General features: G+C 44.5%; 1 protein-coding gene across 3 annotated transcripts in view; it reads left to right on the plus strand.

The window, feature by feature from the left end:
* itgb4 (integrin, beta 4) overlaps positions 1-17,542 on the plus strand; it is a 47,999-nt gene that overhangs the window by 16,594 nt on the left and 13,863 nt on the right. For 2 of the 3 annotated variants that reach the window (XM_015356532.2, XM_015356533.2), the window contains 25 exons: positions 783-1,046; positions 1,623-1,712; positions 1,930-2,052; positions 2,276-2,443; positions 2,575-2,651; positions 2,746-2,963; positions 3,522-3,625; positions 4,535-4,630; positions 5,374-5,503; positions 5,990-6,112; positions 6,913-7,019; positions 7,499-7,532; positions 8,085-8,273; positions 8,708-8,811; positions 9,905-9,963; positions 10,977-11,000; positions 11,447-11,595; positions 11,863-12,042; positions 12,607-12,755; positions 13,526-13,733; positions 14,837-15,154; positions 15,793-15,950; positions 16,103-16,283; positions 16,557-16,694; positions 17,348-17,530. In XM_015356532.2, coding sequence (XP_015212018.1) covers positions 783-1,046; positions 1,623-1,712; positions 1,930-2,052; positions 2,276-2,443; positions 2,575-2,651; positions 2,746-2,963; positions 3,522-3,625; positions 4,535-4,630; positions 5,374-5,503; positions 5,990-6,112; positions 6,913-7,019; positions 7,499-7,532; positions 8,085-8,273; positions 8,708-8,811; positions 9,905-9,963; positions 10,977-11,000; positions 11,447-11,595; positions 11,863-12,042; positions 12,607-12,755; positions 13,526-13,733; positions 14,837-15,154; positions 15,793-15,950; positions 16,103-16,283; positions 16,557-16,694; positions 17,348-17,530 — 3,574 coding nt within the window. The remainder of the gene's footprint in view (positions 1-782; positions 1,047-1,622; positions 1,713-1,929; positions 2,053-2,275; positions 2,444-2,574; positions 2,652-2,745; positions 2,964-3,521; positions 3,626-4,534; positions 4,631-5,373; positions 5,504-5,989; positions 6,113-6,912; positions 7,020-7,498; positions 7,533-8,084; positions 8,274-8,707; positions 8,812-9,904; positions 9,964-10,976; positions 11,001-11,446; positions 11,596-11,862; positions 12,043-12,606; positions 12,756-13,525; positions 13,734-14,836; positions 15,155-15,792; positions 15,951-16,102; positions 16,284-16,556; positions 16,695-17,347; positions 17,531-17,542) is intronic. The other variant, XM_015356534.2, reaches the window with a different exon arrangement.

The raw sequence follows: 17,542 nt of genomic DNA on the forward strand, positions 1-17,542 counted from the left end.
AGAGTGAGCCCCTTCCAAACTGCTTAAGGGCTAGAAATGGAAAAGGCTTTATACCGAGTGATAATTTGGTTTTAATAATTGTGGTGAAATTATAGGGCCTCTTAGACCTCATTTGCTTATAATGATTTGGGTCTTACTTTTTTATCTGAAAACAATCTTCCAATGATTAGATGATCAGATATTATCAGAGCACTTCAATTCTCAGTTCACAGGCAGGTTTCAAAGGAAGAGCTGGGAAAAGTGAGGTTAATCTGTTTGACCTCTTAAGTCGAGCTGAGATTTAATTCTCTGTTTATTTCATATCTGCCTGCCTGCCTGCCCACTTATTAGTGTCCCATGTGCAGCTCTTCAGAAGCTGTTCTTCTTGGGAACAGCATTTAACAAGAAACTTAAAATGATAGACGCTTATTAACAGCATCAAGAATGCAATAATGGGAAAAACTCAGAAAGCCCAGTAATGATGATATCTTACCTCTCATAGAACCATGAACTTTGAACATTTTCCATGTTATTAGGAAAACAAAAGACATTTGTTTTGCAAACAGGAGGTGCGCAAAGGAGTTCTCAGATTCCAGACTTTGTGCTTTAGCTACAATGCAAGTCTTAATTACAGGTCGATAGATATAAAAGCTGGATTGATACTTGGTCCACAGATAGGGAGATGAGAGATACTGATGTAAGCTGAGACAGACACGTCAGTCTTAACCCCTTCCTCTGCTTACATAGCACTGCTTTGCAAGATTAGGTAGCTTCTAGTAAACTATACCCCTCTAACCCCTCAGAACCAGATTGGCTGGCGTGACAACAGTACCCACTTGCTGGTCTTCTCCACTGAGTCAGCCTTCCACTACGAGGCGGATGGTGGCAATGTCTTGGCTGGCATCCTTCCGCGGAATGATGAGGCCTGCCACCTTGATCGCTTTGGCTCCTACACCCACGACACCCTGCAGGACTACCCTTCTGTGCCCACGCTGGTGCGCCTGCTGGGAAAGCACAACATCATCCCCATCTTCGCTGTCACCAACTACTCATACTCCTACTATGATGTAAGTGGGACCATGTGTGTGATCCACATTAGAACAGAGTCAGGACCTATAGGGATGCTCCTAGGAATTCCACTCCCTAGCTACTAGATGGTCTGTGAGATCTAGACCCTTGCATAAGAGCCAACACTCCTATAAAAGAGGAGTGTATTGGGCAGTTCATGATTCTTATCTTATTCAGAATAAATGTGCATAGACAACAGTCAGGAGATGGTCATGTCGCTACACCCTGACTTTGCAGACTGTGCACTGTGCAAGTAGAACTCCAGACACCTCAGGATTAATCTCTCCTCCCCTGCTCGCTAGTTTTAATGGTCTTTTGAGCTCTGCAGCTGAGTATGTGTTTGTGCACTCACAAGGGTCATGTTTGTGCATATGGGCTGCTGCCGTGTCAAAAATCTTTGTACACACAGTACCCTAAACGGGCACATGTCTGGACACACCTGTACATTAGTTAATCTCTCAGGTGATGGCTTTTAGCTCAGACACTAGCACAGTTGTTCATGACTTTTCACCCTACTAGACTGGACTGGCCTCTTTAACATGTCGATTGCTGTCTTTGTTGTTTGCCTTACACAGAAGTTACATCGCTACTTTCCTGTGTCAGAAATTGGGGAGCTCAAGGAGGATTCCAGTAATATCCTTGATCTGTTACGGAATGCCTTTCAGGTAATGATTCAGTCTTTTGCTGACAGATGCTGTGTACGGCATTTGCACACACAGCTGAACCATTTCTCTAGTACATAAGATGAAAAGTTTTGGATTTACCATGCCATGGATTGCTGCCCATGACAGATGTTTTCAAAGTGCAGTGACATTCTTGCTTGCCTGCCTTGCTTACAATTCTTGTGCAATAACTTTGTGACACCTCTGTGCTGCTCCCTAGAATATTCGTTCCAAGATCAGCATCCGAGCAGAAGATGTGCCTAGAGCCTTGAGCACAGAAATCCTGTCCCAGAAGGCTCAAATCACAGAAACTGGCACCTTCAGGATCACACCCGGGGAAGAGGTAGGTTGGAAAGATCATACAATGGTTCTGGGGACACCTTGCATAACATTTAACTGAGGTCACCCGATATGCAATAACAAAGAGTAAACAAGTATCTCTCGGTGTTAATGGCCCTGCTAATATTGAGTCAAGCTGCAAGTATGATCTGCCTGGATCACTCCCTCCAGCAGGACTGCTGAAGTTCAGCTTTTCAGTGGACATTTCTGCTATGTGTTATCCACAGGGCATCTTCAAGGTCCGTGTGAAGGCACAGAAGGAGGTGGAGGGCACCCACGTGTGTCAGCTTTCCCAGCAAGAGAGGGAGGGCAGCCTGCGTGTCAAACCCACCACCTTCAACACTGCTCTCAACATCAATGCAGGCATCGTGTGCAAGAAATGCAACTGTGAAGAGGTAATGGGGATGGGGACACTGTAAACAGAGGATTTTGGTATGAGGCTGGGGTTGGGGATGGTGACACAACTGAGCAGGGTGATAGAACATCTGCTGTGAAATTTAACACTGGCGTCATTTCGTCTTTCCAGACTCCTATAAAAAAAGCAGTGCGGTGCAACAGGAATGGGGATCTGGTGTGTGGAGTGTGCACATGTAACCCGGGCTGGTAAGAGCTCATATTACGTTGTGCTTTTGCAATCCCACGCTGCTCGTTATCTGCCGTGTCCTGATTCGCCGCTTGTCTGGCATGTCCCCTACAGGAAGGGCCCGTACTGTAACTGCTCTGAGAGCAGCACCTCAGACGCCAGCAGCTGCATCAATCCCAAGACCAACAGGACGTGTTCTGACCGTGGGACATGTGTGTGCGGTGTCTGCATATGCTTCAACTCTGAGAAAAACCCCCTGGAGACCTACGAGGGCAACTTCTGCGAGTTTGACAGCTCCCAGTGCCCACGGTTTGGAGGGTTCCTCTGCAACGGTGAGATGGGCAGTAGTGCAAAATTGCTACCTCAGTGAAATTACTGCCTTCTCCCTTATACCCCTTCTAGCCTGGGGATACTTTTGTTTTTGTAAACCTGAAAAAACAAGTTTTTTTTTTTTCAAAACTCAAATCACAGATTTGCTTCCACTGTCAAAGAAGGAAACAAAAACGTTTTTTTACTGCTGGGTTAACTCTTAAAAATTCTTGGCTTCATACACATGGAAGTTCTTTATCTTATATAGTTCTGGTCAACACAACAAATACAGAAAATATTGATGCCTTAGCAAGGAAGTCTTTCCATAAGGTTTATTCTATAAATGTTAAAATATATCTAGATTATATCAACAGAGTGATGTCAGGACACTTACATGCCTAATTATGTAGATTTCAGATGTCAGAGTGCAGTCTTTGTTTATTTTTGATTAAGCACTTTTTTGTTTTGGGTTTTCAGTTATCACTCATTTTCCTGTGCTCAGGATCCTGAATGCTGATGCTATCTTGTGGGCTGTGCTTTTCGGCAGCACAAGGCTCATTTTCCCTCCTTTGTCTCTGCAGGCCTTGGACGCTGTTTCATGGGTCAGTGTGCCTGTGATGAGGGCTGGGAAGGCTCGGCCTGCGAGTGTCCCAAGAGCAATGAAACCTGCATCGACAGCAAAGGAGTAAGAGCTCTGTCCCACTGCGTTACTGCAGCATGCAGAATCATTACAATATCGTTCTTGTCACGCCTCAGAACTGTTTGTTTACTGAGTTTTGCATAAATAGGCCAAACACTTTATAATAAGTGGCTGCTTATGTTTGACTAAGAGTGAATGATATTGAACAAAATCAGTAACTTGGGAATATATGAGCACTGCATTCTGGTGTGCTTTCCCTTCAGTTACATAACCATTATATTACTAGTCCCCACCCCGTTTTATCATCGTTAACTCCTGGTGAGGGTCATGGTGGTAACAGACTGAGCAGAGCAGACTGGACTTCCCTTTGTCCAGCTACAGTCTTCAGCTCCTCCTGAGGGATTCTCAGGAGCTCCTGGGCAAAAGAGAGATATAATCCCTCCAGCCTGTCTTGGGTCTGCACCAGGTTCTCTTCCTGCTGGACCGTACCCAGTACACCTCCAGCGGGAGGTGCCCATGGGAGATCCTCACCAGATCCCCAATGAATTTCAAACTGTCTCCTCTTGATCTGGAGGAACAGTTACTCTACTCCAAGGTCCCCCCAGAATACTAAGCTCCTAACTCTGTCACAAGGAGTAAGCCAGCTACCCTGCAGTGAAACCTCAGTTTTGCCACTTGTACCCACTATCTCATTGTTTTGGTCCCTACCAAAAGTGTATGACCGCAGGTGAGGTTAGGGACGTGGATCGATCATTGCTTGCCAAAATATGCTCTGGCTCCCCTGCAGCCCTGAATTGGAAGAAGTGGTTCGACAGTGGGTTGATGAATTCACCCTTTTTTGTCCCACTATTATGCTTCTACAAAGGGTCTGTCCAAAAGGTCTTTGGGCTCTGCCCAGCTATCCAGGGCAGGGAGTGATCGCATGTCTTGCACTCTCACCTCTCTCTGTACCAGGGGATCTGTAATGGCAGAGGAACGTGTCAGTGTGGCCGCTGCATATGTGACGATCCAGAGACATTCCCTGGTGCTACATGTGAGGCCAACTTTCAGGTAAGTGTTTGAAAATTACTTGCAAAGTGAAGAAATGATGGGGTCTATCGCGCCTGTCCTGTTCACCACATAGCCAGAAGCAGTTAAACCATATTTTGACACTTATCTTGGTTGGTCTTGGTTGGCGTGACTCAGGCAGGCCTTGCACGAGTAGTGGGCATAACAGACAGGTCATCATTTTTATCTTTGCAAAAAATCAGCAAAACATACCTTATTCTCTTATTCTCTCAGAATTTTGGAATTCTGAGCAAGATGACCATTTCACTTACTGCTCTAACAAAGGAGCTTCTTCCATCACAGGGCTTTGTTGTACGGGACTTGGAAGATGTATATTAAGCTATTTTTCCATAACACAAACAAAAACTACCACAAAGTTGAAATGTGTAAACAATAGAAAGCTATATATATTTGTACTGTGTAGGTACAGCTCTGTGAAGAACAGAATCAAAAGAGACATTTCAGATGTGGTATACATCAGATTTATTGAAATACCACATAATAAGAACATAAGAAGGGTTTCAAATGACAGTGGGCCAATCTGCCCTTCTAGCACTTTCAGTAGTTAGTAGTTACTAGAGATACATGCAGCCATTTCCTGAAAGAAGCCAGAGTGCTGGGTAACCTGTTCCCCACTCCCGCCACCCTTTGGGTAAACCCATACTCCTAGTTCCATAGTTTGAACTGGATCAAGGCATGCTGCGTGATGTTAGTGAGAAACCTGAGGGGTGTGCCGCTGTCCGCAGGCGCGCCTTGGGCTGTGTGAGAACAAGCGGAGCTGCGTCCAGTGCCAGGCCTGGAAAACCGGCGAGCTGAAGGGAAAGAAGTGCGAAGGCTGTCCCTTCAAGATCACCATGGTGGACGAGCTGAAGAAAAGTAAGGCCTCTGCACCCGTCTCTCTGGTCCTGTTGAGGATGAATTGTGATTTCATAGCAGAACCATAGCAAGCATTAGGTTTTTTTGCACACTGGGTTTCAAGGTGTCTGTGTACCTTTCTGTTGAATTACTGGGTGGTTAAAAGCGATAACAGTCAAATGTTTGTCATTTGGATTTAAAAACTCAGTTCTTTCAATGGAAAGGATTAGGGATATCTGAGGAGAACCATAGGGCTGATGGTCAGACAGTCTCACACCCATGCTCTGAAAAGGCTAGTTTAACAAATACGGTATGTGTCACAGTGAAACTGAAAATAACACCTGGGCCTAGATTATTCAATATTTTGCAAGCCATCAGGGGTCCATGGTTCAGGTGTAGGTCATTTACTGTGGCCCAGAACCCGAGTCTGGAATGTAGAGGACTATGCCGTGTTCTCATGGTGGGTCTGGGAGGGAGAGAGCAGGCCTGACTGTGCTGTGTTTACAGAAGAGGAAGTGATTGAGACCTGCAGTTTCCGGGATGAGGATGATGACTGTACCTATGAATACACTGTGGACTATCTCCCCAACTCAAAAAACCTCAGCGATGTCCAGGTGCTGAAGAAAAAAGGTGAGGATCCTGCCCCTCGCAGAGAGCACAACAGCAGCCATGAAGGACTGTTCAAAACTTTGGAGCTCCAAACTCAATTCCTCAAAATGATCAAAATCATATTGATGTTAGAAAATAAATTTATTCAATAAAGGAAAAGAGAAATTCAATATGATCTTATTTTGAAAAAAACACCAGAAATCAATGGAAAATAAAATGCATTATTGTGTCACACCAAAATTGAATTAAATGGTGGAGTAATGTTTCACCTCCGAGATGAGAAGGATGCTAGTGTCAGCTTTTTTAATTGGAGATTAATTGTGAGGCCAAGAGAGTGTCGCCAAAATGTTATTAAGACCAGATATCTGTTTTTTCGAAAAGTCTCTTAACCAAGATACCTTTGCAATACAACACAAAACGGGTAAACTGAAGCATTCAGCACACATTTTTTCTCCTGTTTACGATATCTACCAGGGTAGATATTCCAGGTGGATTTATAGGTGCTGACACAATGTTTACCCTGAAGAATCCAACAGTCTTGTGGCTGGGGAGGTTGTCTACAGGGTTGCTGCTTGGATATCATTTAAACTGCCAGATTGTAGGGAATACTTCTTTGGAGTTTGGAAATAAAACTTCATAATGCTTCAGATTTCTGAAACGAGGACAGGCCCCTCTGGGGAAAACCCAACTTCCTCTCCATGTGCTGTAGCTCCAGCCTGTTTCAGATGGTTTTAGGGAGGCCTGAGACAGGGGTGGGTGATTGGGACGCTGCCCTGATGATGTGCCCAGTTGACGGATCTCGTTCTTGTTGTTGTGCGCAGAGTGTCCCCCTGGAGGCTTCCTCTGGCTCATCCCCCTCATCATGTTCCTCATGCTGCTCCTGGGTCTGCTGCTCCTCTGCTGCTGGAAGTACTGTGCCTGCTGCAAGGTAAAGAATGGTCGCCGAGCGGGTACCTCCCTTCCCCTTTGAGTGTCTTCAGCTTGCTGTGCAATGATTGTACAGTATGTGTTACATCTGAGAGGTGCATCACTCCTCCATCAGATAGATGCCTTAGCTCTGGTGCTTGCAGTGTGAGAGGAAGCCAGTAGCCGGACGCACCTCTTCTCACACTAACAGGGCTGTAGCACTGAGCCAAGTGGAGTCCTAGAAATTGCAAAAAGGAATGAAGAAATTGTTTCAGACATTTTGTGTTTTTTGTCTCTTTAAGGCTAATTACACTAATTATTTAAAATACACATGAAATTGTATCAATTAATTCAGATCAAATACAGTGTTTCTTCTTTGTTTTCACACACTGATCTGCATATACTAAGCTGATAGTTCTATCAGTGTGATTAAATGTATTTCATGTTGAAAAAAATGGGAAGACCTCTAGTCTCGTACTAATTTGTCTCTTTTTCTCTCAGGCATGCCTGGCTATGCTTCCATGCTGTGGGCGAGGTGAGTCTATTTGATGTGTCTATGAGTCTGTTCTGCTGAAATGTGCTACACTATGGAAAATCCCAATTCAGGATTCGAGAGTCTATTTTGGCAAACAACAGGCGTATGGAGAGCCAGTCCATTACAGACAGACACGAACATGGATGGACACACTCACACCAGGGTCACTTTCCCAGAATTCAGTTAACCTACCTAGTATGTTAACATACCTTCTGTAGTATGTTTGGGACTGTGGGAAGTAACTGGAGTACCTGGTGGAAACCCACATGAACACAGGGGGAGCATACAAACTCCTCGCATAGAGTGCCCCAGGTCCAGAACCCAGAGCCTCAGAGCTGCGAGGCAGCAATGTTGACCACTGTGAATTGTTTGGAAAGTGTCTAAGAGGTGTAAATGTTTTTAAAGATGCATTTGTGATTTGTTTACAGTATATGTAATGTGCCTATCCATTAAACTGGGATAATGTTCCTTAATTGTGGTGAGTTTCTTTCCCCAGTAAAGATCTTTGCACGTTGTGCAAATTACACTGTTTAACTTCTGCTTCTGATCAAGGACGCATGGTGGGCTTCAAAGAAGACCAATACATGTTGCGACAGAGTCTCCTAACCTCTGACCACCTGGACACCCCACTGGTGCGGACTGGACCCCCCAAGAGCACTGATGTGGTGCGCTGGAAAATCATGGATAATGTGCACCGCAGTGCCACTGCGCTCACACAGACCCTCAACTCCAAAGAGACCAGTGAGTCTGAGCCGGCTCTTTCAGCACCTCACCTGCTGCACAGCCTGGAGTTTCTGTGTGCCTACAGCGACTGTGGTCCCATATGGCTCAGTGGGGGTATACTGACTCATCAATGACAATAAATCGAACAAACAAGCACAAATAGGTCGAGCACCAGGGGGTCACTAAATGTTTTTGGAGGTTCCGTTAATTTGTGCAGCAGTTTATTAGCAATTCAAATATTACACAGAATAAGTGGCACAAAATAAAGCAGAGTGGAAACAAAGTAATCCTGGAACTGGCACTCTGTCTTTATTCAGCAGTCTTGTCTCTCTCTCTCTCTCTTTCTCTGTCCCTCACTCTCTGGCCAGCACAGGGCAGTGTTAATGTGGTACAGTGTCTAATCAGCCTGCATCTGTATTGACCACTCTTCCTCCTGCTTTATCTCTCTCCAGTCCAGTATCCTCTGTCCCTGCGCCTGACTCGTCTCTTCACAGACAGCCTGTCTAGGCCTGACGCCAGAGAGACGGACCTGTTGCGTAGGGAGGTGGAGGAGAATGTGAGTAGCACCCCTGATATAAGTAAATCTGGCACCGTTGGACATTTTTTCATAAATATGGCTGATACTTTGCCAAGGTCTAGTCCGTCCGGCTCCATTCCGCTCATGCCCATCACCTGGAGTAGAGTCACTGCTCCTCTGGATAGAGAAGAGCCAGTTGTGCCCCTGGTGAGGATGCCCCTTGGGCGCCTCCTGCTGGGGGTGTACAGGGCACGACCCACCTCGAAGAGCCAGGGACATGCTGGAGGGACTGTATCTCTCAGCTGGTCTGGAAGGGCCTGGGAGTCTCCCAGGAGGATCTGGAGACTGTTGCTGGGGAAAGGGACGTCTAGTCTGCCCTGCTCGGCCTGTTACCACCACAGCCTTCACCAGGAGATAGTGATTAGAAAGTGAATGGATAGCTAATTCATAGATACATTTTGTTTAACAATCAAGCCAATCCAACACTGTGTCCTTCTATTAAAATAAATGGCAATTAAAAAGGTCATCCTGCAGTCACACACTGATGCTCGAGTTTCTAACATGCTGTTAAACTGCCCAGACACAGAGGGTGTGGTTTGTGAGACTCGTCCATGAGTATTTAGTGGATGCCAACAGACAGACAGAAAAGGAGAATATAGGCCATGAAAGGAAGAGCATAGCTTTGTAATTTCACAGTTTGTAAAAAAATGTCGAGTTTATGCATTTTGGTTGTAGACCTACGTCCAGATTTACCCTTGTAAAAAGGTGGACTTACAATACACAAACATCTATATTTGAAATAGCACTTATTCAAAATGGAACAATTTGGCAGTTCAAGCTAATATTTGGGGATCCCATCTGGATTTTATATTTACATCTTAACTAGGATGCTGATATTTGGATTCAGACACACATAAGACTGGCCTGTTGCAGACGTGATGTTTTTGGTTAAGGCGATTGGAGCGAATCATCCTGCGGCATTGGGATCGTGACGAGAGAAGAGGGGAGGGGATCAGAATTATGACGGATTCCCATGCCATCGTTTGCAGAAATCGCCAATAATTCTTTGGAACTTGTAGAGGCTGGCTATGGATGTTCCTCCCTCTGATATCTTACTTCGGTTCATTCACAGCTTAATGATGTCTACAAGCAGATTCCTGGAGTACAGAGGGTCCAAAAGACAAAATTCAGGTACAGCAGATAGTGCATGCAGTTACATTGAGTGGAAGTTCTCAGCATGGGAAACCTCAACACATTGGTTTATGAGAAATTCATGTGAAATTCTCTTCAGCAGATCATGTTCCTCTGTTCTATGAGACTGGGGAACTGGTTGAAATAGACATCAAACTCATGCATTAGAAATTAGTGTTTGTGTACAGTATGTGTTCATCCTATTCTAAACATGATTATAGTAGGTTTAGAAAATGCATAAATATTGCAAGGGATAGGGGCTGTGTTGGCTCAGAGCGCACAAGCAGCTGGAATTAAATACTGGCAAGGGAAAAGAGAGCTATACTCATTACATCTGCATAGACCATCATTTAAACAGTTTAGGCTGAATGGGACATAGCATCAGATATGTTCCATTGTCTTGCTGGTTGCAGTACCACTTTCATTACAATAAGTCATAAAAGACAAAAAAAAGTTTGATTTGCCTATTTCTTTGACACCTGGGACATGAAAGGCTGCAGGATGCCATTCATGATGGAAGAGGTTTTGCTACCAAGGGGTGTTTTTCTTATTTTTGAAAATGATGCATGCAACACTTTGATGTTATCCGAGATGACACAGTAACCAGTCTGCTGTTGTCTTCAGTGATGCGCCTCTGCCGCAAGCACCAACGATCATCTTCTTTTGCATGGCATCCTGAGGAAAACACCTGTTCTAGCATTACGTTAAAGTCTGGTTCCTGGTGCCATTTCCACTACTTCAGGGAGAAGGGGCCTGTACTGTGCTATAAACATAACGCTGTTTTGATGGTGTAGTCTTAATATACGGTGAACAAAAGAACTTTATGCACTTTAATCTTTCATCACAGAGTTATTCAGAATCCCATCTTACTTTCAAAGGTACATCTACCTGGAAGAGGACACTATGAAAGCTATTATTTTTAATTACTTTCAGTTCTTAGAAATACCAGTCAACCATTTTGACCAAGACAAGGCTTTTATGGACTAATGTTTTCTCTGTGTTTTATGTTTCAGACTCCAACCAAATGCTGGTAAAAGGTAACCATTTTTTCTACTATCCATTTCACATATTTCCACTTGTTGTGGATGCGGTAATGTACCATTAGCGACCTTCTAAATGCTGTTTCAGATAAATACAGATCTGACTGATCGTTAGATATTTTGTATGTAATTGTAACAGAGAGCTGTCATTGTCATTGTCATTAGACATATTAAAACCAGCTCCATAATTACTACATATAATTAATTAATCAAATAGTTGAAAAATCCAATAAAACACATTAGAAGTTCTACAATTTGAATATATAATGTTTCAGTGGTCCCAAGCAAAATCATTAAAGACCCTCTATTATGTCTTTTTAACTTAAAAAGAAATAATCCTCACTTTCTACAATTTAAACAATTTCAGCACAGTAGGAGTTTGTAAAAGTGTGCAATTCAGCATGAGGTCGATCACTATGTCATGTATCTTGTGTCTGATCCAGGCAGGACCACACTGTTGTGGATACAGTGCTTTCTGCACCACGGTCTGCCCAGCCTGAAATCGTCAGGCTCACGGAGAGACAGGTGCAGTCTGGCAGGTTCAGCGACTTGAAGGTGGTGCCCAATTACTACACCGTGGCTTCGGACAGAGGTGAGAGAGAGGATGCACACAGTTGTCAGTCCCACTGTTCTTGTGAATCTCTTTGGGTACTTGACAGTGATGAAAAAGACAAGTGGAAGAAGTTGTTGCTGTGAGCCATGGGCTAGGTTTTGAATGGTTTATGTTTTTTTCATTTTGTGTTGCTGTTCAATTTAAATAGTATATTAAATCATGAATTGACATAAAGTGCATGAGTTTAGTCCTCTTAATCTTAAGGCCTGCTGTTTGTGATGACTCTGTGGGCGTGTCCATTCTCAGACGCAACAGGATTGGTGGAACTGCAGGAAGGGGTGGAGTCAGTGGATGTGCGTGTGCCGCTCTTTGTCAAGGATGAGGACGATGACAAGAAACAGCTGAGGGTGGAGGCGCTAGAGGTGCCATTGGGAATTGCTGAGATTGGACGCCGATTTGTCAACATCACCATCATCAAGGAACAGGGTACCTAGCATATTTCTGTGTTGTACTTTCCAGTCATGTAGTTTTCTTCATCATTTCCCAGATTCTCTCTTTTCTTTCATTCTTTGTTTTTTTTATTTTCCTCTCTCCCTTTTCAGCTTACTTTGCTTTGCCAAGTTTCACTTTCTTTCTTTGCACTTGTCCCTCAACCTTTCCACCATCTTTCATTCTGTCCTACAATAATCGGTATGGTTTGTGATCTGCATCATGGTGTGACTTAATTTTAAGTCTTCTTAAATGACTCCCACTCTCTAAGAAGCCACAGCTGGGCACAAAACCTGACATGAGAGAAAAACAAAGGTTAAGGACAATTCCTGTTACTGCATTCTTAAAATCATGAACAACTTTGCATAGCCGTAATGATTAAGAATTGATGGGTCGATATCGAACACGATTTGGGTTTTCAGTCAAGACCTGAGCCAAGTGGCAGACACATCAGTGGTTTTGTGCCATCCAAAGTGTTGCAATGACGACGCGAGTCATTTCCCAGTCCAGCTGTGCTGCGGTGGTACAAGTTCAAACACAGCTGTCGTGTCTCCCCTGCAGCCAAGAGCATCTTCACCTTCCTGCAGCCATCCTACACCTACAGTCGTCAGGACAAGGTGGCCAACATCCCTGTGAGCCGTGAGATCATTGAGGACGGGCACACCCAGGTCACCTACCGCACCCGGGACCTCACCGCCAAGGACCAGCGGGTGAGGGGCCTTGTGAGCTCAGTTAGCATGTCTTGCCCATCTCGGGTGACGTTCTCATTGCTATTGCTACCCCACGGGGGGAAAAGAAACCACTTATAGGAGCATAGCTTAGAAAAGTTTGAATCTTTACAAATAAATATTAAGAAAGAATTTAAAAACAGTAAATCACACATTGAAATTAAATTAGATTTTGATCACAGATGTGACGAAATAACGTTTTAGAGACTTTTTCTGTCATCATTGCTACTGGCAACACGGTAACTGTTGTCATTGCCGTTAAAATAGTATGTAAGAATACCATCTGGCAGCATTCACTCATGTTGCTAACATGATTGAGGACCTCCCACTACACCAGAGAGCCAAGAATGAGTGACACCCCCTAACGCACTTGAGATGACATCAGAATTCTCTCCTCCTAAATACATTTTTCATCTATAGCTCTTTGTACAGTAGAAACTATTCATTTGGAGCCCTGATTGCATACAGCATTTGGGATGTATTCGTTTTAGCTCTGTATGGATAGTATGTCTCAGCAACCACTTCAACAGATGTGTTTGAATTAGTTTGGAAATATGGTCAATTAGGTATCTCAATGGAGCAATAACTAAACAGCTGATGATTTCTTTTGTGTGCAGCTCTTCATGCTCTTGTGTTCTTCGGAAATGGACCCAGAAGTGGGAATAGTCCAAAGCCTAACTGTAAAATGTTTCTGTCGGAAACACCAGCCTGATGTGAAGTGTTAAAGGTCTTCCTGTGACCTGTTATTCCAGGATTATGTATTCACGGAAGGCGAGCTGACCTACCGGCCTGGAGAGACTCAAAAGACTGTGCCAGTGAAGCTGCTGGAGCTGACAGAGGCAGACTCCCTCCTGGGCGAGAAGCAGATCAAGCAGTTTGTCATGGACCTCAGCAACCCCCGGCAGGGCGCCAAACTGGGACGCTACCCACGTACCACTGTCACTATCTCCGATGATCCCGGTAGGGCTTGCTGTACACCTGACTACCTGAGCCCACTTGTATTTTAGAGTGATAGTGCACATTGGGAACATTCCAGACACATCATAAGACTGCTAGTACTCATTAGTGTAATAATGTTAAAATACTTATTGAGCGTAATATGTAGTGTAATATACAGTATAAGACTGCAAACTGCACTAGGCAGTTCCAGTCTGTAGCCCATGATAAAGAATGAGGGAAGAGTTTATTAGCTGGTCAAGACCCAAAAAGGCTGGAGAGTAATCATTGTCATTCAGTTGTCATCTGCTTTTTCTAACTCTTACTGCTATCTGCTGAGTTACTGCTATCAAATTGAGAGTGATATTTTAATCACACTGCACAAAATCTAAAATCAGGTTTTTGCACAAAAACCTTTTTCAAAGTTAATTCAGGTACAAGTTCTCTCAATCTTAAACCTTCAGTTGAAGGCATTTGAACTTGCTCTTTATGTGTTTATGGATGTCCCAAAACTGGAAGAAAATACTAATTTAGTGTAATATGTTTTCATTATGTGTATACAAGGTAGCTCATAAAAACACACTGAAGAAAAATAATAAAGGTTTATTTAGTATTGAAGTCTATTCTAAAATATTTGAACCACTGATTGCTTTTAATTTTGTATCTACCTAATATGGGAGCCCAAATTGTTGACTAGATTCAACTCGCTGCTACAGACCTGTTACTCTGAGACATGTGCTGTCTGGCCACTGGCTTCCTCACACACTGCAAAACCCGGAAACAAACACCAGAGCTAAGGCATCTGATGGAGGACTGACGCAGCTCTCGCAGATAACACATTGCAAGCTGGCAAGCTCCTGGCAGTCTGGCACTGCACCTGGCAATCTCTGCAACTGGCAATCATTGCACAGCAGGCTGAAGACACTCTGCCTTGGAAACTACGCCTCTGTTGGAGAGTCCTCATCAAAGACAGCTAATATCAAAGCCCTCCCTTGAATCACTCATCACTCAACCACATCTTGATCTGCGACCAGATTCTTTTTCCATTTGAGTCGAAAAACTGACTTTCAACTCGCAGAAGCCCAGGCTGGTACGGTCAGCCCTGAAAATGTGTTTCCCCTTTGCAGAGCCCAGTGTGATGATGTTCAAGAAGAGCACCCAGGGCTTCACGACAGCTGACCAACTCTACACTATCCCTGTGATTCGAACCCGCAACCAAGAGGGCCCTGCCACGGTGTACTGGCGGACCCGCAAGGCTTCACGCTTTGAAATGTCCAGCCCCTTAAAGTTTAGCCCTGGAGAAACAGAGAAGAACATTGTGATTGACCCGTGTATGCACCCCGGGCCCATTAAACCCGAGATCTTCCAGCTAGAGCTGTTTGACCCCAGCGCCAATGCGGTCATCGGGGAGAGGAAGACCACTCTTGTGTCCGTCGTGGAGCCGAGTAAGGCCAAACTGTTGACCAGCTCCATTTTCTTATTAGCTCACCTTAAGAAGTGATTAAGAAGTACCGGGCAGTGATCATCAGTAAAGACTGAAACAAACAGCCAAAACAGAGTGAACAGCCAGTTAAAGGGCATCTCTGAATGACCCATCTTCTATACTGTATATGCTTTATCAACTAAACTGGAGTAAAGCTTGTTGAACGTGTCAATTTCAATATTGGATTCCCTGCAGTCCTGGAGTCTATGGATTTCTGAGCAACTGGGATTTTTAATTGGGGGGCATGACTTTGTCAACAGGAGCTGTTTCAGTCCCACCTCAGAATTAGGTCTAATTTACAAAATACCGTTGTAGTGGTGATTTTCAGCCTACAGGACCAAGTGTCAGGAATTTCACGTCACTATAGCTTTTAAATCCGAGCCCAACGGAGTGTAGTGCAGTGTGTTACCTTGTGTTTCTGTTGATACTAGCCTTAAACCACACAAATGAAAGTGGAAATGAGGGAACATAACTGCGTTTACCAGGTTAATTTTTTTTAAAAGACATCCAGGAAGTGATAGAATATGTTCTGTGAGTGTATGTTAATTGCTGAGAGTTTGCGGTCAGTTCTTTTTCATGCAGACCTGTTTGTTTCTCTAGGTGATGGTAGGCCCAATGAGGTTCAGCTTTTCTCTCAGAATCTCCAGTCTCCAGGAGGACGCCTTGGTGCCCCCACCAAAGTTACTGCCAAGGCCACTAGTGCCAAGAGTATCCATCTGAACTGGACCCCTCCTCCTGGCAAACCCAGCGGCTACAAGGTGAGATGCTAAGGATTGCAGGCTGTCTTCATGGAAGTAATCTCACTCTCTGGATGGATTGATCAGCCCTATTAGTTTTTCCTGTTGTCAATGCTTTGGCTAAGTTTGGCTGTTGTTGTAATGGTGCCACTGTGTCCGTGTGTGCTGTCCAGGTGAAGTACTGGATCGAGGGTGACCCAGAGTCTGATGCCCAGGTCATTGATTGCAAGAGCCCGCAGGCAGATCTGACCGGCCTGTACCCCTACTGCGACTATGAGATGCGAGTGTGTAGCTACAACGCTCTGGGCGAGGGGCGTTACTCTGATGTGGTGCAGTGCCAGACACTGGAGGACGGTGAGCATAAGGATGGAATCATGACCCTGTGGCTAAATGTTAAACCACTCCCTGAAAAAATATTTGAATGAGGTTGCTCCCCACCGACCCTTAGTTTATTGCAATGCAGAAACACAGCCAACAAATAGCCTTTCATTCCCTCTTAAGTATACATGCATGTTGTGTTTATCCCTTTTATTATTGGAAGGGATCACAAAAACGTGATCTACAGGTCTAAGTTTCTGTCTCTCATTTGACTGACAGCTGTTTCTGTTCTCTGTTCTCTTCCCACAGTGCCGAGTGAGCCAGGTCGCCTGGCCTTCAATGTCATCAACCCGACTGTCACCCAGCTCAGCTGGGCAGAGCCTGCTGAGACCAATGGTGACATCACTGCCTATGAGGTCACCTACACGCCCATCAACGAGGACAGCAGTAAGACATAGTCACTCAGGCCAGCTCACTCACACCAGCACCAGTGTGGTGGAATCATTCAGGTGTTTAGGAGAACAGCATACAAAAGTGTTATGGAGATCTTGCAGAATGTTGCCCAGAAACATTTCTTCTTTCTTCTTTTCATCTTTGTTTCTTTCCTGCTCTTATTCGATATCTCAATCGTGGTATTGGTCCATTTAATATACTAACAACACTGTGTAGAAGGGATTTTATATAACAAAACACATTGTGCCGTAGTAAGGAGACTAGTTTAAGATCAAAGCTTCAGTTGATATATTATACAATTCAAAATAAAAATTCTGTGAAATTGAATTCTAATATCCAAAAATATCTAAAAACATACAAGGTTGCCTGTTTGTGAGCATTGCAGAGTGTCTAATGTACAGTACATGAGCAGTCTGGTGTGACACCTGAGAACTGTGGAGTAACTCCTGAACAACTGTGGAGTGATTTTTACAGTGTCATCACTGCAAAGTAACTCCTGTATGTCTGCCGGGTGACTCCTGTTCCTGCGCACTGCAGAGTGACTTTCACTATTTATCAGTACTGCAGAGTGACTCCTGTACCTTCGCACTGTGGAGTGACTCCTATACAGTAAGCACTGCGGAGTGACTCATTGCCTTGTCTTGCAGAGCCTATGGGCCCCACAAAGAAGGTGAAGATCGACAGCCCCAAGAAGCGCATGTTACTTATCGAGAACCTGCAGAAGTGCCAGACCTACTGCTACACTGTCAAGGCCCGCAACAAGGCTGGCTGGGGCCCCACCAGGGAGGCCACCATTAACCTGGCCACGCAGCCCCCCAGACCCCTGTCCAGTGAGTCTGAAG

This window comes from Lepisosteus oculatus, chromosome 9, assembly GCF_040954835.1.
Source record: "Lepisosteus oculatus isolate fLepOcu1 chromosome 9, fLepOcu1.hap2, whole genome shotgun sequence".
In the NCBI taxonomy this organism is placed as follows: domain Eukaryota; kingdom Metazoa; phylum Chordata; class Actinopteri; order Semionotiformes; family Lepisosteidae; genus Lepisosteus; species Lepisosteus oculatus.